The following is a 22,537-nucleotide window of genomic DNA, read 5'->3' as shown; positions in this document are numbered from 1 at the left end:
TCCTCCCTGGCGCATGTCGACAGCGGCGGGATTCAGCAGGTGTCCGGCCTACGAGGGTTTCTTCCCCACATCGATCCACATGCGCACTGCCTCCGGTCCCTTGACGACGACCACGGCTGCTCGGTGTGCGACGCGCTCACCCCATGCTTTTTGAAGAACCGCTTGGCCAGGTAGAGGGAGGTCTTCTCGAGATCACCACCGGAGCACATCAAGGAGTGCGTCAGGAGGAAGACCAGGCCGAAGGTAGGTCCCCTGATCTCCTCTGCACCCCACAAGGGCGACTCATTCCCCGGGAAGCATCCAATCAGGAGGGGCCTTTCATGCCCTACTACCAGCACGGGGACCAAGGCTCTACGAGCTACCGGCCGCACGGCTGAGGGGGTCTAAGGATCCTCCCGGTCCTGCAGCTGAGGGGCCGCAAGGCTCTAGTGCCAGGGATCTCCCAGAGGTCCTTAGCTCTAACACCGGGCGTAAACCCGAAGGGGTGCCTAAACGGAGACCCAGCACTACCAGCGATATGGCTGAGGGCACTATGCCTCCCAGGCCCTTCCTTGAGACGCAGGGAATGTCCGAGCCTTCGCAGTCAAGCAAGCAGGCAGAGAGTAGTTCATACACGGATACCACCGCAGGTCCAGGTTCCTGCAGTACCCCAGGCACAGAGCCTTGTGGCGGCTCCACCCCTGGCAAAGCCTTGGGCACTGCCCATAACCATGTTACAGCCGCCCGCAGCACCCTCCAGCACTCAACCAGCAGGCCCTGACCCGCAGGACACAGTGGGGGACACAGACGACGAGGATCAAGAGACCATCCTCAGCTAGGGCTTTCCAGGAAAGACTGGCGGGTGTAGCCGAATACTTGGGGATCCCGCTGCCGCAGGCTGAGCTACTAGAGGTGGGGGTCTTGGCTGAGGTGCTTATCATCCGGTCAATCATTAAACCGGGCATCCTGTTGCAGAAAGATGATGTTATTGGCAAAGAAAAGCTCTACGGAGCCTACAAATAAGAGCCTGGATGCCCTATATTGGCAGGCAGAGGGGGATTCACGCGTGCTGTTGGTGCACCCTCAACCTCACTCCTCGGTTATATCGGCGGCCTCTATGTACACTAGGCCATAATCCTCCACTGCTACACCTACTTCGGGCCTCCTAGGATAGGAAGAAAAACTCCTAGAGGCCTTTGGCAAAAAGATATACTCAAATGCTACGCTACAATGCGGCAGGCTAATGTGGACGGCATGCTAACTGCGGTAAACCAAAAGCTATGGCGGGAGATTGCAGAGTTCTTTCCCGAGCTTCCGGCCCACTGTCGGGCGAGATTCAAGGCAGGCCTAGCAGAGGCTAAAATAGTAACCCAGGACAACTTGGAGTTGACAGTGGCACATGTAGAAACTTCAGGCAGGGCTATTTGTGTTGCCACCGACATGAGAGGACAGCTTGGCTTAAGGCAGCTAAATGTAACCCTGATGTGCAGGAACGCATTCTCAACCTGCCATTCAAGAGAGGGGTGGGGTGGTGGGGGTATTGTTTCATTCAACTAAAGACGAGGAGCTTGATAAAAAGAAAAACGGCTTCCAAATAGCCAAGTCCCTGTCAATCTTGACTAAGTCTGTGCCCAAAACCTATAGCCAGAGTCACCCACGCTCTGACAGAGGTCATACCTTCGGTGGCTTCAGGGGCTATCAGGAGCGCTGTTTTAGGCAGCAGGACAGGTGGCCCAGCCAGCACTGATGCAAGCAGCACCAATCGTTGCACAGGGGGTTCTTATCAATGTCCCCATGCCAGGCACCAGTCTCAGAAGGAAAGAAACCGTGACAGTGCCATCTCGATCCACAGTTCTCCGGTGGGGGGCAGGGTTACCCTTCACATTCATGCCTGGTGGGCAAAGTTCGCAGACCCATCGATTCTCTGTGGTTTCCTCGGCCTTCCGCCTGCCGATACCTCCATTTCCTCTTTCACCTCCTCCTTCTGGCAGAGATCTGCTCGGTCATGGCGATTCAGGTGGTGAAGGATCGAGCCTCAAAAGGAAGCATGGGCTTCTATTCCCTTACCTTTGCCATACAGAAAAATAACCAGGCTGGCCTGAGAGTTGTATTGGATTGGATCTTTCAACCTTGAACCTTTCCCTACCACTTCATATGTTCAAGGTGCTTGCTCCAGCACTCATTGCGGGCACACTGTGTGGGGGAGACTGGATGTGCTCCCTGGATCTAAAAGATGCTTACCTGCACGTCCCGATTTGGGAGCCCCATCGTTCCTCCCCCCGGTTCAGGATCATGGGATTTCATTTCCAAAACAAAGTCCTCCCGTTTGGCCTCAATTCGGCCCCAAGGGTCTTTACAAGGTTAATGAATGCTGTAGCAGCCCTGCTCAGGTCAGAGGGCCACCACCTTTATCCATACCTCGACAACTGGCATGTGCGAGCAGAGTCCCCCAAGGGAGTACAGCGCACTGCAGCCAGCCTAATGCACATACTATTCGAATTGGGGTTCTCCATCAACCTCAAGAAATCAGTTACTTCCCACGCAGTCTTTAGCCTTCTTGGGACTCATTTGGGATACGAGGGTGCAGAGGATCTTCCCATCGGAAGACATGATCTTGGCAATCAAGAGGGCCACAGGGCATTCCCTCAGCAGACCAGTAACGTCGGCATGGTGGTACCAACACCTGCTCGGAATAATGGCGGTTTGGCTCCTGGCGGTGCCCCATTGAAGGCTTAGAATGAGGAGGCTGCACCTACACTGCTCATCCTTTTGGAATCAGGAAACGGGCTCCCAAGCGGCTCTCGGCAGCATACCACTGCATCTGCACCACAGTGTCTCGTGGTGGAGGACAGAGGCTAACCTGTTAGTGGGCAGGCCCTTAAGACAGCCACGACCGGAGGTCACCATTACCACTGACTCTTCCCTGGAGGTATGGGGAGCTACCCTGGACAACCACAGTGCCCAAGGAATCTGGTCAAAGCAGGAACAGCTGGAGCACATCAACTGGCTAGTGATGATAGCCATCTGCCTCGCTCTCAAAGCGTTCCTCCCCATTGCAGGCAACAAGTCGGTTTGCATTCAGACAGCTCCACATGCATGTATTACATCAACAAGCAGGGGGGGCATCAGGTCTTCCCACCCCCCCTCCCCTTGCAGGCTGTCCATCGACATGTGTGAATGGGCACTATCAAATAACATTCACTTCTCAGCGGTCCATCTCCTGGAGGAGTCCAACCTGGAGGACAACTAAGAGTTACAGTTGAACGAGGATGTCCTGAGGGAAGTCTTCATCAAGTGGGGCCACCCTCAGGTAGATTTATTCGCCACAAAGAGCAACTGGAGATGCCACCAATTTGCGTCCTAGTGGGTGTCTCCCGCTCCCCATGTTCAGCATTTTCGAATTCGGGGGTTGGAGGGGTGTCCCGTGCATAAGGGACACCCCCCCCCTTATGTAAAAAAAAAAGGAAAGGACCCTACAGCGCCGGTTACCAAGCACGTAAGTGAAGGGAACCGGCGTCGCAGAGGGATGTTGGAGACGGCAGCACACAAGAAGTTTTGCCGCCCACAGGTAAATAAGGGTGTGGGGGCAAGGGCAAAATCTGACATTTTCCAGGGAGAGAAGACCAAACGTTATTTTCGGAAAAATAGTATTTGGTCTTTTCTCCCTCGAACATTTCAGCTACGGTCTTCCAACCGAAATCCTTTGCAGATTCAGTGGAACGACATGCGTGCATATGCTTTTCCTCTTACCCTGTTAATTCACAGGGTCATCTGCAAGGTCGAGGCGTCAGAGGCTTTGTCTCATCTTAAGAGCGCCACAGTGGCCAGCCAGACCTTGGTTCTCAGAACTCCTTCCGCTGTCGGGCCAACTCAGTCATGCTTCCACTTGGAACAGCCCCCCTAATATCTCTGCAGTAGATCACCCTGCTCTGCAGAAGTTAGCCCTAATAGCCCGGTTCCTGAACACGTTGCCCTAAAACATCTGCAACTGTCACGGGGCAACTTGGCTATCTTTCAGAGGGCAAGAAGCAGCTCCACCAAGAGTCCATACAAAATCAAATGGACCAAGTTCTGTCACTTGTCCAAAGCAAACGGCGTAGACCCTTTGGCATGCACACTATACAAGGTGCTGTCTTTTTCCGCACAGCTGTCACATTTAAGGGTGCATGTAGTCTCACCTGTCGTACCTATCTGGGGGCTCACAGAAACTCTGGAGATAATCTCTTCTTCTCCTCCTATCCTATGGTCAAAAAGCACTTGGCGGGTCTGACCAGAGTGTATCCCCCCAGTCAAGCGCCCACATCTGGTCTGGGACCTTAATGTGGTGCTGGGCACACTGGCCCACAATCCTTTCGAGCCCATGGCGTCAGCGGATATCAAGCTGGTTACTATAAAGACTGCTCTACTGGTTGGCATGACCTCAGCGCGCAGGATCAGTGAGATACAGGCGCTAGTGGCTTCAGAGCCATATAGCACATTTGGTGGTAAGGACGCACCCTTCATTTCTCCCAAAGGTCTTGTCACCTTTTCACCTCTGTGAGGAGATGGTACTTACGACATTCTTTGCAGATCCAAAGGACGAGGCACAGAAGGTGTTGCACTGTCTGGATGTCAGACGTTCTCTAAGATTTTACCTGGACAGGACTAAGAGCTTCTGTAAATCGGATGCCCTGTTCATCACTTTTGGCGGGTCAGAACCAGGCGTCAGGCATCCAAAGCTTCAATAGCGAGGTGGATGGTGATGGCCATCAAGGAAGCTTATGAGGGACAGCACATGTCTTTGCCAGCAAGCATGCACGCCCACGCCATCAGAGCCAAGACCACGGCTGTGGCCTTCCACAGACACGTTCCATGGCAGACGATCAGCAAGGCGGCTACTTGGGCTTCCCCATCGGCCTTTTGCAAACACTACTGCTTGGTTGCCAGCGCCAGATCTGATGCAGCATTTGGCCAGGCAGTGTTGAAAAGCTTGTTTTTTTAGAGTAGCAACTCTCCTCCCCAGGGCTACATTCAGTTGTAATCGCCCATAAAGTATGGAGGAAACGGGACGGGATGTAGGAGTAAATGCGTTGCTCTCCATAGTGACTAACAAACTCCTACTCCATAGTGCCCTTTCCTCCAGACGTCCCACCATCCTCCCCCTTAATAAACCTTTGTCATTAGGCAATGGTAATATAGCTGACGCGTCAAAGGGGACTGAGGAGTGGCGCTGGTGGGCGGAGTCAGGGAAGCGCATGCTCCCAAGGGCGTGCACTTCTAAACTTTATAGGGGAAGACAATTTTTCTGGTGAAAAAGGTTCTGTTTCCCATCCCTAGCGAGGGACGCCCATACAATATGGAGGAAAGGGGCCAATGGACTTGGAGTAGGTTAGAGACATGTTCGAGCCCTGCAGAGGGTATCCTGTGCAGAACTGTGAGAAATTGAAAAAGTAAATGCGAACTGAATATTTATGGTGAGGCGGGCGAAGGCTTATGGAAGTGATTGAATAGCCAGAAGATGCAAGCCTAAGATTGAACTTTTGAATTGTACCAGTAAGCCAAAGTGTGCAAAACTGATAGAATTGTGCCATCCACCTATCCATTGTTTTTTCAAGAGACTCTAGTTCCCGTGGGGTTGATGCTGGGGAAGGGAGTTAAGGCTGAAGCCATTCTGACATTTGTTTTTGAGACACTATTTTTCTCTTGTATTCCCTTAACCCATTTGTCATTTTAAGATGGAGGGCAAAGTTAGGTTTTCTTAGCATAGGCTTTTATTTTGACCAGACTGACGTGGACATATTTGTTATTTATTTAATGGTCGAGACTACTCCAATTTTAGAGTTAGGGCCAGTTAAGAATTCTACCAACTGTGAGAAACCAGAAGGTATCTCACCTACCAGTCTCCAGGGGTTCTGTCATCCAGGTGGGCAGGACACAGCCATCACTTTTGGATCCAGTTCCTGGTGGTTGACCAGTGCGGGAGGATCACCTGGGTGAGGGGTTTTCGGGGAGTGGGACACCGGATGGTGAGACGCGGTATCCCCTTCCCTGTAACACCTTTACCTCATCCTACCAGGTAGGTTTTTAGGAACTCTACCCCCGTTTCCTTTTACAACAGAAACACTTTTTCACGGACAGCCTGCTATGAGAGAAAACAGACTAACACCCAAGCAGTATACTTGATGTGTCCCAATACAATGGTCATGCGACGTCAGGCAATTACTGACCATCACCCACACCTGACTTGCATTAAGCTTCCACACATGGATAAAAGGCAGAGCACGAGAGCACACTCTGAGCGAGGCAAAGCACACGAGGAAACGGCAATTTCGAGACGGCAGCTGAACGAGAGAGGAAAGACGGCAAAACACATGGGGACCGCAAGGAGGGAAGTTCCCTTGACCTTTCGACAAGGAACCGTTATTTTCCCAAAACCTCAAATAGAAAGTGCAAGCACAGGAAACCAGGCTGAAGAATCCTGCATTGTGTGTCTGAGATACCCGGGGCCCTGCTGCATCAATAATCAAGGTGAGGAGAATCGCCAGCTGCTGTGGTACCGTCCTTGGCTCCAAGAACAAAGCAGCGTCCGTGAAATCAACACAGCCGGGAGTTGGGGAGAGCGATACAAGACCGGTCTGTGTTGAAGCCAGGGTTGCAAGCAGCAGCATTGTATGGCGAGTGCTGGAATTAACATTGTTAAAACGCGTGTGATAAGAGACGCAAGTAAAGTTGAACTGCTAATGAGTGACTGAACTTTGGAGCAAGATGTTTTGACCGATTGGTCCGGCACCGTGTGGGTGCTCAATCGAAGGTCTCCAACTGAGAAATGGCAAAAGTGAAAGGGAGAAAAATATCAAGACGAGAACAAGTGCTTGTAAATCAAAGTGGTCCTGCGACGGGTCAAGCAAAAATCCTGCACACGGTCGAAAGTCTTCGATTATGATGAAGTAATGAAAGTTTGATAAAGAGTATTTGGCCCGATTACGGCGGAGGCAGACCAATTGAAGGTTTCGTATCAAAGCGGGTCTGAGCCCGACGGAGGGGGACCCAGGGTGAATAGTAATCACATAGTTGCATCAGGCCCTCTGAAATACAAGACTTTTTGACTGGCAAAGAGACTTTGGTACAGAAGGCCCTGATGTTAAGGTTTTGAACAGCAGCCTTGTCCTAGATAAACCAGAGTGTGCTAAGCTTGAGTGTGCCGCCTTGTCCCGTGCTGAAAACATGGGGAAGGGAAGCCAGCGGCTTGAATATTCTGACATATAATTTCTTGAACACTTTTCTTTTGCATAGCATCGTTTCCCACACTATTTGTATTCAGAAGTAAAGATTGGCAATAGGTTTATTAGTATAGGCCCTTTTATTTTGACAGACTCGACTAGGACTGCGTTATTATCCATCTTTAGATTTAGGAGTAGATGGGCATTTTTCAAACCCAATTCAAGTTCAATAAACACCTTTGAACTGTGATCACTTGTGTCTGTTTTACTGCTTAATACCATGCCTTCCTCACACTATGCATATAAGATGTTAGTAATAACTTTGGTAGTTGATACCCTGCATGATGTATGATGGCAACAATAGACCTGTAACTAATTGATGCATGCGAGACATTAACTAGCATTGGACGGCATTACCTGGTGGTCTGGTGGCTCTTCTGACATATGAAGGCAGCACCTGAATGTGCAATGATGTGCCTTCAAAAGGAAAAGTGCTACTTATATGCAAACACAAACAAATTCACTTAAAAACCCAAACCATGTGGTTTCTCAATTTTTATTTTTTTATCTTTTTCTCTCATGGGATATATATTCATATATTTCATTGTGTAAGCTTTTCCTACTTAACACCAGTGGTGTGGCAAACTGACTGACCTCCCCGCACCCTGAAGTAAAAGTTGATGATCAAATACTTTGTGAATGGATTCCTTCCTCTGACGGATACCTCCACTATGATAATCGTATACCAGCACAGCTGTCCTTAAGCTTTTCTGCCACCAAGGGGTGCAGTGCGGCACCACGCAACGCCCCTACATGTCCCACGCCAGACATGTCTGGACCATTAAATATAGAGGCGTTAGATCCCCTGGCCTCAGTTCCTTTTTCCGTGCATTGTGCTCGCTTTGCGAACACGCAACTTCTTTTTTTATTTTTGTGTGAAATAATGCCCTACTATGCGGGATCTCAGGCTTCAATCCCTCCATGCATTGCAGCTGACAGTCAGTGTCTGTACCCCCTCTTCACCTCTCCACCCATAGCAGTTTGTACTGCTAGGTGAGAAACATGGCACCCAGGACTGCAGGTCATGCCAATCGATGCAAACGAAGGCCCTCCTAAAACAGTCTGATAAACTATTTATTTTATTCTACAAAGAAAATGGCAAAGTCCAGGGATCTCTTTTGCGGTTGCAGGGCGCGGAGCATTGATCAGAAGAGAGAAGCACTGCAAGAGGTCACACTCACCGAGCAGTTCCTCTCTCCACCACTTTTTTTCTCTTCAAAGTCGAGTCGTTATTTCTCCAAGTACTTCCCAAAGGTGGCGCCACACGTTCCGTTTTAACCTAATCCTCCACTCTGAAGGAATGGGAAGCCTTTTGGCCATGGTTGCACAACATACGGTCTGCGGGCCAAGTGCTGCCTGGCATGTTGCTTTTTCCGGACCGCCATGAAGATTTTCCTAATGGAGAGCGGCCCGCTAGAAACAACAGCCGCCGTCCATTAGGAAAGTCTTTGTGTGCCAGACCGGGAAAAAAACAGACCCTCTGTTGGTTCAGTGCATTCACTATGTAGCTCTGTAGAGCCACGAAGTGTGTGCACTGCACAAATAGAGGGCCAGCACTGCGACTGGCGTGGCTAATCAGGCGTTTTGCTGGAAGGCATTTCAACCTTGGCACGCTAGTTGCTGTACAAAAACATCTGCCTTCCCTCTCCTTGGAGAGTCATCAGATCATGGGGTATGCAGGAGACCGAGCACCCCCGCTCAACATACCTAGAGCCCTCTGTGCTGGCCAGAGAGCAAGATCTGTCACAGAACTTGAGAATTTGAAGGTTGCAGTGTGGGTATTGCACCATAAATGGCACATTCTCATGGGGAGTTTTAATATCAAACCTCCTTAGCAGCTGAAGAAAGGTGAAAATGTGAACAGAGGGCATACTTTCAACAATGTAAGATTTCTGTTGTACTTTTACAAACATGTTAGTGAGTCTGAGAACACCGTCTCAGACCTTGAAATGTCTTCATATTCTCGGAGACTCCTTACTCCTGTGAAGGCGGCCCTGGCCTCGTCGAGGATAGAGACAAAAAGCCATGTCCCTGTCGCGCATTCTAAAGCCGACAAGGAGAAGTCCAAGGTGAAATCCCATGTGCCCTCGAGCCCATGAGAGAAGCCTCTGACCCCTCGAGGACATTCGAGATCTCAAGTTGACGGCAGGTCCAGTCCTCGTCTGTCAAAGACTCCAAGTCCTTCGGAGACCCTATCGATACTGAAAGCGTTGAAGTCTGTGATGCCAAAAGCGTTGAAGCCCTCATTGCCGACAGCGCCAAAACCATAGATACCATCAAGGGAAATTGAGAAAACCTTTAAACCACTCACCTCCTTATCTTCAATTTTTGAAGAGCATGAACCATCGGATCAGGACACCCGCCCTTCGGGCTCGAATATGGAACCCCTAATGTTCCTGAGGCCCTCATTTCGGAGGAATTTAGCATGAGGGACCACTATGAAAACCTTCAGACAGGAAGTGGCATTGACACCTCACCAGAGTTGGAATTTGGGAAGCCAGATCCAGCAAAACATGCAGATGCTTCCTATAGGCACAAACGTCTTTCTGGGATGGTGGAGTACCTGGGCCTACCCCAACCCGAGGTTGAGCAGCCGGCAGAGCTTCTGGCTGAAGTCCTCACGCGACACCCCTCTGCCAAAACGGGGATTCCTATGCAGTCCGATGTAGTTTCATGGCCAAGAAGGGTTGGCTCAAGCCCCACTCGGTCCAACCGGTCAATCGACACCTGGACAACAAGTACAGGCAGATGGAGAGGGATGCACTCTTGCTCTCGGCCCATCCTTAGCCACACTCCTCGGTTATCGCTGCAGCATCACTATACTCCAAGCCTCAGTCGTCCTCAGCTGCCTCCTCTGCAGTGCTGCTAGGCAAGGAGGAGAAAATCTTGGAGGCGTACACATAGAAACTCTATTCCAACGCGTCTTTGCATCTTCGTCAGGCCAACGCTGATGACATGCTGGCTGCCGCTAACAAAAAGTTATGGTGGGAAATTGCGGACTTCCTCCCGGAACTCCCTATGCAGAGCCAATCACGTTTTAAGGCAAGGCTGGCTGAGACCAAGCTGGTGGCGCAGGACCTCATGGAATCCACCGTGGCCCATATTGACACCTCTGGCTGTGCCATCTTTATCGCCACGTACATGAGAACAGCCTGGCTCCGGGCCACAAAATTCAACCCTGGCCGTCCAGGAACGCATATTAGATCTACCGTTCGAGGTAGGGGGGGCACGCAGACTCTGACGTTCTTGGGCCTCCATATCTGACATTCCACGAGACGAGGGTAGTGCTGAGGACGCACCCCTCCTTCATGCCCAAGGTGCAATCAGACTTCCATCTCCACGAGCCCTTGGTGTTACCGGTTTTCTTCCTGTCGCCTTCGTCACCGGCTGAGAGGACTTTGCACTTGCTGGATGTGGCTAGAGTGCTGAAGTTCTTCGTGGACCGCACAAAGACTTTTCGGAAGACATCACAGCTGTTTGTGAACTTTGGCTCTGTGAACCAAGGGAAGGCCCTCTCGAAGGCTTCCATTTCCAGATGGCTCTCCGGCTGCATCATGCAGTGTCACCGGTTGGCTAACCGACCGTTGCCCAGCCGTCCGAGATCCCATTCAACCAGAGCGATAGCTGCTACTGCGGCATTCCTGTCTGGTGTGCCCCTGCTGGACATCTGCAGGGCTGCTACGTGGATGTAGACGCACACCTTCACGAGATTGTACTGCGTCGACCGGGATTCCAGGGAGGAGTCCAGTGTCGGCCAGGCAGTGCTGCACAACCTGTTCGCTTGAAGGTGAGCCTGGTGAGGAGGTAAGAGATGCTTAATGTTGAGTTGTTGAAATGCTTAATGTTTAGCCTTGCCACCTCCCGTGGTTGTGCATGTGTGTACTGCTATGTATTCTTGTATTCATGAGCATGTGAATCCATGCCAAACCCCATGCTAGACCCCATGCTGGAGAAGGAACAAGTTACTTATCTGTAACTGTTGTTCTCCAGCATGGGTCTGGCATGGATTCACATGCGAACCCTCCCGCCTACCCCTCTGTGGCTCTTCTCTTGGTCTTACTGCCACTTAACGTGCTACCAAATCTGAAGATGGCTGCCAGAGGAGGGGCTTAGGTAGAGGGCAGTCATTGGCTAGGGGCTGTATGACCCAGAGACCAGTGATTAGTTACTAGTAGAAAGACAGTTCTAAAACAAAACTGAAACTGATTTTTTCTTTACCGAGGATTCCCAGCCAGACGACAGGGAATTCATGAGCGTGTGAATCCATGACAGACCCATGCTGGAGAACAACAGTTACAGGTAAGTAATTCGTTCCATATCCCTCCCACCAAGCAGCATAGCCCTGGTCTCCCCAGCAACAACATGGCCCTGGTCCTTCTCCCGCTAAGCAGCATGTCTCATGCCCCCCACCAAACATCATGGCTCTGGTCCCCCCTTATCTCCTCCAACAGCATAATCCTGGTCCCTCCCTATCCCCCCCACCAATGACATGGCCGTAGTCCCTCCAACAGCATGGCCCTGGTCCCTCCCTATTGCCACCCACCCACCAAGCAAACGCTATACCCCATGACCCCCACATCCCAACCGAATGTTACACCCCATGCCCCCACCCCACAACCAAACGCCATTCCCATGACCCCCCACCTGACAATAGTCGCAAATAAGTCCTTGAAAGTTTGGGGTGCCCACCTGCAAGACCGGACAGTGAGCAGCCTCTTGTCTCCATCAGAAGCGCGGAAGCACATCAGCTTGCTAGATTTGGAAATAATCGGGCTGGCCCTGCTAGTGTTCCTTCTTTCAGTCCAGGGCTCGACTGTGCTGGTCCTAACGGACAACACAGTTGCAAAGGAGTGTGGGGAGCCCCTCTACTGAGAACAAACATAACCTGTTCTATGGAATTTCTTCCACGTGGTCTCCAACCACGTTTTAGCTCACTGCACCCTTCACAGAGGAAAAATATCCATTTGCATATCAGCCTTTGTCCCACCCACAATTGCAGTCCAGCACCGAAATGCTAGACAAATCTCCTCTGAACAAGAGTACCATCAGCAACCCCAGACATGTGTTTCGGCCTAATCGTGCCTCATCAATGAGTTGAAGCTGAGACAGTGAGCGATTGGTCCACATCTGGGTTACCCTTGATTACTTAGGGTGAAGCCCTAGCTTTACAAAGTTACTAAGGAGCGTGGGAGCCCCAACACAGTTGCCATGCATTCTCTCAACAAATTGGTGTACGGTCAGTGCCTCTGCAGAGTAGAATGTAACATGGGGTCTCCGCTCTATAAAACGACATATCGGATGGGAGCTCAACTTACTGGAACAGTGTACGCCATTGCGAATACATTGAGCAGATGAAATTCCACCTCCCATGAGTGGGAGCTCTGGCAGAAAATTCTGGAGAACTCCTCAATTCCACCTCTTCGCTTCCAGTGTAGAAAGAAGTGCAAGTTCTTCTGCTCCTGCGAATTTCCTCGGCAGGGAGCTCTGGGGACTGTGCTAAAAGTCAAGTGGGACTTCAATCTGCTCTGTGCCCTCCTGCCTCTACCTGTTACTCCAGTGGTTCCATGGAGGCTATACCATTTGATTCTGATCTTTCCGGACTATGCCGGGAGAATGTGGTACCCGGAGTTGCTGGACATATTCATCTGCCCTCCATGGCACCTTCTGTGGAGAGTACATCTGATCTCCCAGTTAAAGTGGTGGGTGCTCCATCCAAATTATCAGCCTGAACCTTCATGCTTTTCTTCTGGGTTAATCAGTGTAATTTGTGAGATAACATCCTGGACATGCTTCTCTCTACTCGGGGGCCTGCCACCAAGTCCATTATGCATTTTTGGCTTGGTGCCGGGGGAGTTTCTTATTACTGCTTGGATTCCAAGTCCGGGTAAGATGCTCACTGTTAGAGTGGTCCTCCAGAGTCTACTGGTTTAAGGCAGTGTCCCTGCTCTCCTCTTTATCTATGTACTGTAATGGGAGTCCATCCTAGATGAGGAATCAGTGGGAGGACGGAATCCATTAGAACAACAAATAACTTAACTGTCACTAATGTTCTTTCCTTTAATCAACCATATGGTAGTGCTGGCATCTCAGGAATATGAACTGTACATTTTGGCCTGGCAGCTGCAGTAAACTGCACAGTTGTGTGGTGATGCATGGGTCCTCTTGGGATGCAAAATGTATGCTTGGAGGATAACGCATGGGACAAAGCGTGGAACTGTTTTTGAAAGCACGAGTGAAGTAGGACGCACGCTGTAAATGTGAAACTTCTACAAAAGGCTTGGAGAGAGTATACAACAAATTCAAACTGTTGAGCTTACCTAGCCCACTGTTGCTGATATAGGTCAGCAAGCTGATAGTGCCAATACATGATGACTTTGACAATGTGGGAACAGAAACTGATCCCATTTAAGGACTGGACCATGAAGTTGGACATGCCCCAGGGCTAATTCCAAGTACATGCTAGACTGGTAATAACAATGTCTAGACAATGAGCTGTGATACCATATGACCCATCTGTGAGTCCCATACTGCAGACCTCGTTGGGGTTGAGAAACAGGTTAAGGCAATTTACTGGGCTATGCCAAGCATTGTTGGATGCACTTTCCAATGTCCGGTTTAAATGAGATTGGCGCAGGATTAAGACATTTGGAATGGTATAGATTACAAGTTTGGAACTAAAACATTCCAAGTCAAGGTGGTCTCACATAATGCCAGGTTCCAGTTAATAAAATATATTGTGCTAGCCAGGATGTATCTGATCCTTGTGCGACTAAAACTCTGAAATTGTAAACTCTATTCTAGCTGTGGACAACAGGGAGACAGATACCGGCACATGGTGTGGGCATGTCCTATCATCCCATTGTATGAGCCATACAGTCGGCTGTATCCAGGCCTGTTGGAAGAATTTCACAGGTCACCTCCTTGCTGTCTTTAATGAGAGCTTCAAAGCCTTCCCTCATCTTTCCTGCAGGGAGGAGCTCTGCAGTCCCGTAGACTGTAGTGCAAAAGACCAAAAGATAATTTCCCCAAGCCACAGGAACATTGATGGCCTTCAGGCCCTGTCTGCCTGAGCCCAAAAAGTTCTTTCTCCAGGCACCTAGCCGCTTACTCACCCTGTCCGGAGGTAAGAAAGTGAAAGATATCTTTGGGCTTGCTGTGGCTGCCTGGAAAACCAGACTCTCTTGTCTAGGGAGGCGTGCAAAGACAGGAAAGAAGGGCCAGAAGGAGCCACTCAGTGATTCTTTGCCAAATCACGGTCCACAGTTGACACCGAAGAGGTTTTCAATCATATTTCGATGAGCGGGGCCTCGACTGCTACGTTAAAGGGCAGGAGAGACTCCCTGTTTAGGCCTTCATCAAGAATGTCAGTTGGCGCAAACTACAACATGTGTTTTGAAGGGCTTAACAGCCCTATGGTTTCAACTACTTTAGCCATCAGGCATTGAAATGAACCCTGATTTTTTTTCCCTGGAGTAGGTGCAGGGAGCCTATCAAACTCTGGTGAAGTTTCAAGACCACTTGCATCGTCGTGCAAGTCGGCTGCAAGTCTGAAAATCTCCCTTCTACTGAAATTCACAGGTAAATCCCTCACTCCTCTAGGGATTAAGGGTTGAAGCCTGAAAGGGATGTGGGATCACCTTCCTCATCGTACATGTCTTCCAGATGAGACATTAATGCACTCCAAGGGAGTAGGCAAACTCCGGAGCAATCTTGGATCGAGGAGCAGGAAGACCGCTGCCAGAAGACTCTGTGGAGGAAGGAATCCACTAGAAATGACCACAGCAATTTTGGAACAGGCTGGGAAGATACCAGTTAAAAGAGAGGTTGAATAAGGTGCAGAGATGAGTGGTTCCTGAACAGTTTGCGGTGCCAAGAGGTCAGCTGGAGCACAGAATTGGCTGGTATAGAAAGGGGTAGTTATAAGTTCAGTGGCAAAGTGGAGAAGAAGTGGGACTTGGAGAAGATGGGAGGGGGCAGGAGAGGTAGAAAGGTAGATTGGGTATTCTGTATTTTAGGGATTTTCTGTGGAGTTGTAGTTGACAAAGTTTTCAGAAAGAAAGCAGAGAGAAACCAAGTGGGTGTAATTTGGGGAATCATGGTCTGGTTGTCCTTTTTTTTTTTTTTTTTTGCGAGGTTGCAAGTAGGGACTGGAAACACGATTAAAGGAAGAGGAGGATTTGACTGTGTCGTGATCTGTATTTAGTTATTAGAGAGTCCTTCTAGGTAGCAAAGAGAGTAGGGATAGGTATTTGTGCCAGCGACTAAAGCAGCGATGCATGGTTGTCTTAAGCAGCTGGATGGCTTAGGAAATCCATAGTTGAGGACTCTTGTGTGAGGGGGTGTAGGAGCAGGTAGGGTAGCAATCATTGAAATGGGTGGACAGTGCAGAGTTGAATTGAAAAAAGTCGAGATTAATGGAGTGAGAAAGTGGTGGAGAAAGTGCTTGGCATGAATTGTTGATTTGGCAGAGTTATGTGAATGTGGAGTCGGGCTTGAATGTGCTTTTGGTGATATTAGATGCAGGGACATCGGAGAGGGGGGAGGAATAGAATTGTTCAAGGGAACGAGAGAAGTCAGATGGAGAACAGTCAATTCTCATAGCAGTGGAGTCCTTTGTGGAAGATGGGAATATGAGTTCAAGAGAGTAGCTTTCGGTTGGGGGGTTGTGTAGGCTGACTAGTTAGTTGTCAGAGAGTGGAGCCGTGTTGGAGCTGTTGGCCCTATATATTGGAGAGGTTGAGATTGCCCATTATGATGGCAGGAAAAGCTGCAAGGGTTTTCAGTAAGTGTTCACGATCAGAGTGTAGAGTAGGTTGAGGATGCCTAGTGGTTGGTAGATAGGGAAAGAAGCAGGGAGAGATCAAGGCATTTGACCCAGATATGCTCAAAGGAGCATCAAGTGTAATCAGTGATGGGAAGGCGTGCCATTGTGTCCTTGCATATCCTGAAACTAACACCACTGTTTTATTTAAAAAAAGAGAAGGGAATATGAGAACGAGGCAAAGTTGGTGTGAAGGGCTGTCAGGATGTTTGGGGGTGGGGGGAACCAGACTTCAGTGTGGGGTAATGGGAATCGAAATGATTAGTGATATTATTTTTTAAGTTTTTTTTTATTTTTATTTTTTTTAGCAAAGTGATTGGGCATTCCAGACACCTTGTCCAGAATGCCCAGTGAGGTCAGTAGGGGGGCAGCTGTAAAGGAGGTTGTTGCTGTAGTATATGGAAGTAGGCATGTAAGGAAGATGAGGTTGAAGTGGGTTAGATGTAGAAGAGGGGAGCAGCCTGAGTGATGTTGAGAGGAGAGGAATGGATGGGGGATGGGGAGAACAGAGAGGGGAATGAAAGGAAAAAAGAGGGGGTGGACCAGGGTCATGGGAGAGGAGAGGGAAAGAACAGTAAGAAGTATCGGAATTAACAGAAGCATGGTAGGCAGAGAACTAAGATGAACAAAAATATAATTAATATAAAAACAGGGTTCTGGACGATCAAAATGCAATGTAAAAAACAAGGTACTGGGCAACCAAAAATTAAATGGTAAGATGCAGGGTTCTATATAATCAAAAAGGCAATTGTTTACATAACACAATGTTCTAGGCAAAGAAAAATTTAATTAAAAAACCTAGATTCCTGCGTTCCTGGGCGATTAAAAATGCAATAAAACAAAGTACAGTATGCTATTTATATTAAACACAGGTTCCCAGGTGTCCAAAAGTGCAATTTAAAAAAAAGAAAAAAAAAATGCTGGACCCCGTGTTACCAAAAACAGTGTACTAGGCATGAACCAATGGGTTATATGCAAATGCAATTAAAAAAATAAAACACAGGGTCTTAGATGACCTAAAATGCAATTGTTTAAAAAAAAAAAAAAACACAGGGGCCTACGTGCCCAAAAATGCAATTTAAAGAACACAGCATCGTAGGCAACCAAAATTGTAATTTAAAATAATAGGGTCCTAGACAACCAAAATGAATTTCTTTTTTATTTTTAAAACACAGGGAGCTAGGCACCCAAAACCCACAGCTTACATTAAACACAGGGTCCTAGGTGAACAAAAGTGCAATTTAAAAAAAATGTGGGGCTTTAGGTGACCATAAATGCAATTTCGCAAATGATATAAACATTTGTGGCAGTTTATAACTGTCATCACGTAGGTGTTGACATTTTGACTCATGTAGTGGTTCGCCATTGATTTGAAACTGGATGAAGGAGGAATCGGGACAGAATGGGTAGCCCTGACACCCACAAGACCGATCGGGCCAAAAATGACTTGCCTTTTGTTTTGTGTGAGACGTCAGATGATGTGATGCCTAGGCCTCGTTTAATGTGGGCCATCCTCACAAGGCCCACTCCTGGCCCTGTAATCTCTCTTGCTGCCTTCTCCCCTCACTTCTTCCATCTACGGCGACCGGAGCTGCAACTTGGATGCCTCCCCACTTCTATCCTGAGACCCTGCAATGCACACGGTGCATTTTCGGAACTGCAGCTAAGCTCCCCTGGGCTTATTGTATCGGCGCATGATGGCACCACAGCATACTTTTAAAGCATTCTGCTAATTTCACTACGTGACTTTGCCATCAGCCACATGTACTTTCTGGGCTAGAATTCGCAGATTGCAGGCATGCTTTGTGTGGTGTTGTGTGTTTTGCCTCACTGGGTTCTCGAGGCACGGCCATTCCAAGATGGCTTTTTCTTTGTTGGGCACCGGAATGCCTTCCATCCTGCTGCTGGTGGCCTGGGATTGGCCCTGGCCCACTACATCTGGGCCAAGGAGGAGGCCGGCAGGCTTGGACGGCCCTCCTTACAAGGCCCACTCCTAAGGCCCTGTCTACCGCTGTCCACCGCAGTACGCCGGATCGCCCGCCCCTCCGTGAGTGTCTCTGCGCCCGCTGCCCCTCCGTGAGTGTCTCTGCGCCCCCCTGCCCCTCCATGAGTGTCTCTGCACCCCCCTGCCCCTCCATGAGTGTCTCTGCGCCCCCCTGCCCCTCCATGAGTGTCTGTGTGCCCCCCTGCCCCTCCATGAGTGTCTCTGCGCCCCCCTGCCCCTCCATGAGTCTCTGCGCCCCCCTGCCCCTCCATGAGTCTCTGCGCGCCCCCCTGCCCCTCCATGAGTGTCTGCGCGCCCCCCTGCCCCTCCATGAGTGTCTGTGTGCCCCCCTGCCCCTCCGTGAGTCTCTGCGCCCCCCTGCCCCTCCGTGAGTGTCTCTGCGCCCCCCTGCCCCTCCATGAGTGTCTGTGTGCCCCCCTGCCCCTCCATGAGTGTCTGTGTGCCCCCCTGCTCCTCTGTGAGTGTCTCTGCGCCCTCACCCTGCTTGCTCCCCCCCTCTTTGCTCTGCTTTCCACCCCCCTTCCTGCCTCCTTCCCTTCCCCCCTCCTCAACCCCTTCCTCTTCTACTACCTTCCTTCACCCTCTTCTATATTCTCCCTCCTCTCAGCCTTCCCCCTCCTAGCACTTACTCCTATCATCTGTTCCGTGACTCTCGATAGCAGCTTGTCTGTCTCCCCTCCTCCCCCCCCTTGTTTTCTCCCTCCTCCCCCCTCCCCTGCTTTTTAAATTTGTCACTGACATTTTTGCTCAGTAGCGTGCCTTGTTCTCCTTCCCCCTCCTCCCCTTAACACCCCCTCCCACCCCACCTCATGTTACCACCTGCACTGCGTAAATTGTCGTCAGACATAGTAATGTTACTGCTTGCTTTGTTCTCCTTCCTATCCATTACCTCTTGCCTTACTTGTTCTATGCACTTGCACTATCTGAAATGTCGTCAGACCTATTACGATAGTTATTTTTTTTCACATTCTGTATTGTTTCAAGGACTTTTTACTGAATGTAACTGTATTTTCCTATGTCCCCTCCCTCCTTGAAGCGCTTTGAAACACATTGTGTATAGGCGCTATACAAATTAACTATCATATCATATCATAGAAGGCCATGACCAATCGGGGATTACAGTGTTGCAGGTGGGGGGGGGGAGGGGTGTGGGTAATCTGTGCGCTTGGCTCAATGACGAATTTAGCCAGTTCCAAAAGCAGTAATGATGGCTGTGAATTCTCCTGTTTGAGTAGGGGAGTCAACTGAGTGCTAAATCCTTCTTCTGGTCCACATGGCTGCTCTGAACCCCTGTTAGGGAGAATTCTCATTTCATGGCTAATTTCCCTTACCTAGTGAGTCCCTCAGCAGCTTTGCTGGATCTCTGGAGTTATTTCTTTCGACTTGGTAAGAGTGTGAGCTTTTCCCCCACTCCTACCCATGTTTTGCTGTGTGTCTTTTACCTGTTTTTAGGATTGTGGGCTCTGGAGTACACCACTTCAGTGGCCCCCTTCTTTTGTGTGTTACCCAGCACCATCAGTGCGGTGACACAGGGTTGTCGTGCAGACTTCCCACCGACTCCATTTCTGAGGCTGACTACTGTCCCCCAGAAAAGAGTAAAGTTGCCATTAACTTTACTTAGTCATATAACCACAGATCCAGTACACCCCATCTTACATGGAGTACTGGAAAGGGTTAATCATTAGCCCTTTTTATCTGTACCGCCTACAGCATTGTTTCGCTCTTTTAACATTTACAATTGGCTGGTGGCGGTGGTATCTACCCTAAACTTTCCTACCGCGGTTATCTTATATAAACGTGGTAGTATTGTAGGCTATTGTATTAGTCTCAAACTTCAACCCGCTTGACCAAATACTTTTTCTTTTGGCTCTGGTGTGGTTATTCACCATTTCTTTTTGTTAAACTCCTTCTTGTGTTTTACTTTGCGCGGCAAACCAGGTTTGCCTTCTTTGTTCACTGTCTTTTTGCGAGCTTCTGCCAAGAAGCCCTCCTCTAGGCGCCTGGGTGTCTAGGTGGGCTGATTGTGAGGGAGGGGTGTAGTCACCCCCTGCACAGGGTATCCTAGGAAATGCAAGTCACACTTTTCCATGATTGGCTGAGGTGGTTGTCCGGGCTGGACAACACCCCTGCTGCGTGATTGACAGCCAGGCTGTGTGAATGGGGGATTTTCGCATAAAAGGCAGGTCTCTTGGGCTAGAAGTCGGAGTCGCCACTGGAACTACAAGGAACCGAAGAGAAGTGGAGAAGAAGTCAGCTGCTGCAACTATCCCGTCCCGGTTGAAGCCCTGCTGTAGTCCTGAGCTATCTACCCTTCAACGACTAAGAGAAGATCCAGTCCGGAGTCTTCTTCCCTTGAGCCTGGTGGGGATAACCAGCTCATCTTCTTCAGCCAAAGAATTTCCTTTGTGGTCGAAATGGCTGCACACTGCTGTAGTGGTCCGGATAGCCACCTGAAGAGCCTCTCCTGTTTTTAAGGAGTGCACCTTTTATTCGTCGTCGCTGCTGCCGGCCTCATCCCTGTGTGGTGCAGACCCCCCCCCCCCATCGTCCTCCTTCTTGCTGAAGCTCCAGGAACCGTGGGTCTGCTGGAAACTACCAGGAAAAACTGCCGTGGCACCAGCTTCTTAATTTTGAAGAAGGTACTGTGTCCTGCTTGAGGAATTTGGGTGAATCCCTATTTCTCGTTCTACAAGGCTTGTCCTTATCTTCCCTCCTTCTTATAACTTTTGCTTCCGAACATTGACAATATTTAAGTACTCTTGGCTACGTTGAATCGTGAACTGTCCGACTGTGTGATCCTCGACAACAGGAACCTGGTTCCACTTGACACTGGCTCCGGCCTCTTGACTCTTGAATTTCTGTCTGAGTGTTCTTCGATTCTGTTTGCCTGACAAAAGTATTGCCTATGATTTTTGCCCCCAACTCCCTCTGGGTATCTCAAGTGCTAAGTGTGTTTTTTGCCCCGGTAGCAATTCTTGCCGCGGATATGCATTTATTTAGTAGACCGAACTGTCAAAAAGTTATCACAATTGCATTCACGGTAACTTTACTTGTTTCATAACACCGGTCCATTTAAACACAGGGTTCTTACCTTGATTTAGACCGTACAAAGTGAATTGGTTAGTTGTAGTGTATTTTACGTGTGATTTTTGAATTTAATAGAAGTGTTGTGTTAATAAATGGTTTAAAAATAAATGTACTTATATTTTTTACCTGAAACCTTGAGTCAGTGTTTGCTTGAGTCACAGTAATTGTGGTCCCTTTGTGTAATCTCTACTACTGCTCATTTACTCTTGAGATAGGCCTGGCTGCTCCACTACTGCTACCACTTTAACATAGTAGTACAGGCTTGTACCAAAGGTAAAATTTGTATTGCCACCTGTAGTCTTAATTGTGTGTAGTGGTCCCTAAGGGAACTGCACAGGATTCTGCCTAACAGCCCCTGACAGTCCCTACAGAGGGCCTGGATGATGCAGAGTGGGGTAAGAATGTGATCCTCCTAAAATGGAGATTCCTGCTGAACAAATTGGTATACCATCTAGTCACACACTGCCCCAGAATAACAGGACAAGCTGACAAAAGAAAACTAAATAATGGTGGCAAGATCCCAATTGTGAGACTGGAGAAATAAGGGAAGGAATGGGTAAGCTGAGTTGATTGAACACCCCACTTACCGTAATGCTGTATTTATTTTTAACAACATGTTGTTAAGAGCACAAGGAAAAAGGATATGGCATGTTATTTTATCTTACATGCTATGTGCTGTTGATGTGCTGTTGTATGACTAACCAATAAAGACATAATACGTTTAAAGTGTCATTTTTCATGCAAAGGTTTCGACAGGTAGTCCTTTAACAAGACCAGCTCCACGCTCACCAGCTAGCTGGGCCAGTCCCCTCACCTCACCAACGAACACATCTCTGAATACAGTATCACTAAGGTAAGAACTTCTATTGTGTCCACATTCAATATATGTTCCTGTGGACTTGTTCCATATTGTTTAGGTTTGAGAATTGTGAATGTTGATTTTCTTTTATTTATTATAACTGATCATTTTGCCATAAAACAACCAGCTTCTTTTCATATGTTGTTGCACAATACATTTGACATTGATTTTCTCTCCTTTATTGGTTGGGATCTGGAGTGATGATTGGGCCTCACGTCTGCCTAACTGTCACAATCCCTTCACCCCATACACCACCGTCCTCCACCCACCAACACCTGCTCGGTACGAAGTGAAGACATTGATTAATTTAAAAAAATTACCCATGACCGGCACAGCGGGACCCAGAAGAGCAGTTATGGGTCTCCTAGGGTGGGGGGGGTGTAGGGGCTAAATGTTACTGTTTGCGTGTGTGTATGTGCTGGGGGATTGTGTGGGAATGCTTGGGTTGAACGGAGGCAGTGGGGCTCTTGGGGGGGGGGGGGTGTCAAGGAGGAAAGGACAGCTCAGAGTTGGGGGGGTGAAACCCC

The 22,537-nt window shown here is 49.0% G+C and overlaps 1 protein-coding gene across 36 annotated transcripts in view; it reads left to right on the top strand.

Annotated features, from left to right (window-relative positions):
* Window positions 1-22,537, top strand: part of CLASP2 (cytoplasmic linker associated protein 2) — a 2,478,243-nt gene that overhangs the window by 2,104,307 nt on the left and 351,399 nt on the right. For all 36 annotated transcript variants that reach the window (XM_069613152.1, XM_069613157.1, XM_069613154.1 and 33 more), the window contains one exon: window positions 21,898-22,004. In XM_069613152.1, the coding sequence (XP_069469253.1) occupies window positions 21,898-22,004 (107 nt within the window). The remainder of the gene's footprint in view (window positions 1-21,897; window positions 22,005-22,537) is intronic.

The sequence above is a fragment of the Ambystoma mexicanum genome, chromosome 5p (genome assembly GCF_040938575.1).
Source record: "Ambystoma mexicanum isolate Mex_15411 chromosome 5p, UKY_AmexF1_1, whole genome shotgun sequence".
Taxonomy (NCBI): Eukaryota; Metazoa; Chordata; class Amphibia; order Caudata; family Ambystomatidae; genus Ambystoma; species Ambystoma mexicanum.
Note: the sequence above shows the minus strand (reverse complement) of the source record. Positions and strands in the feature narration are given on the sequence as shown.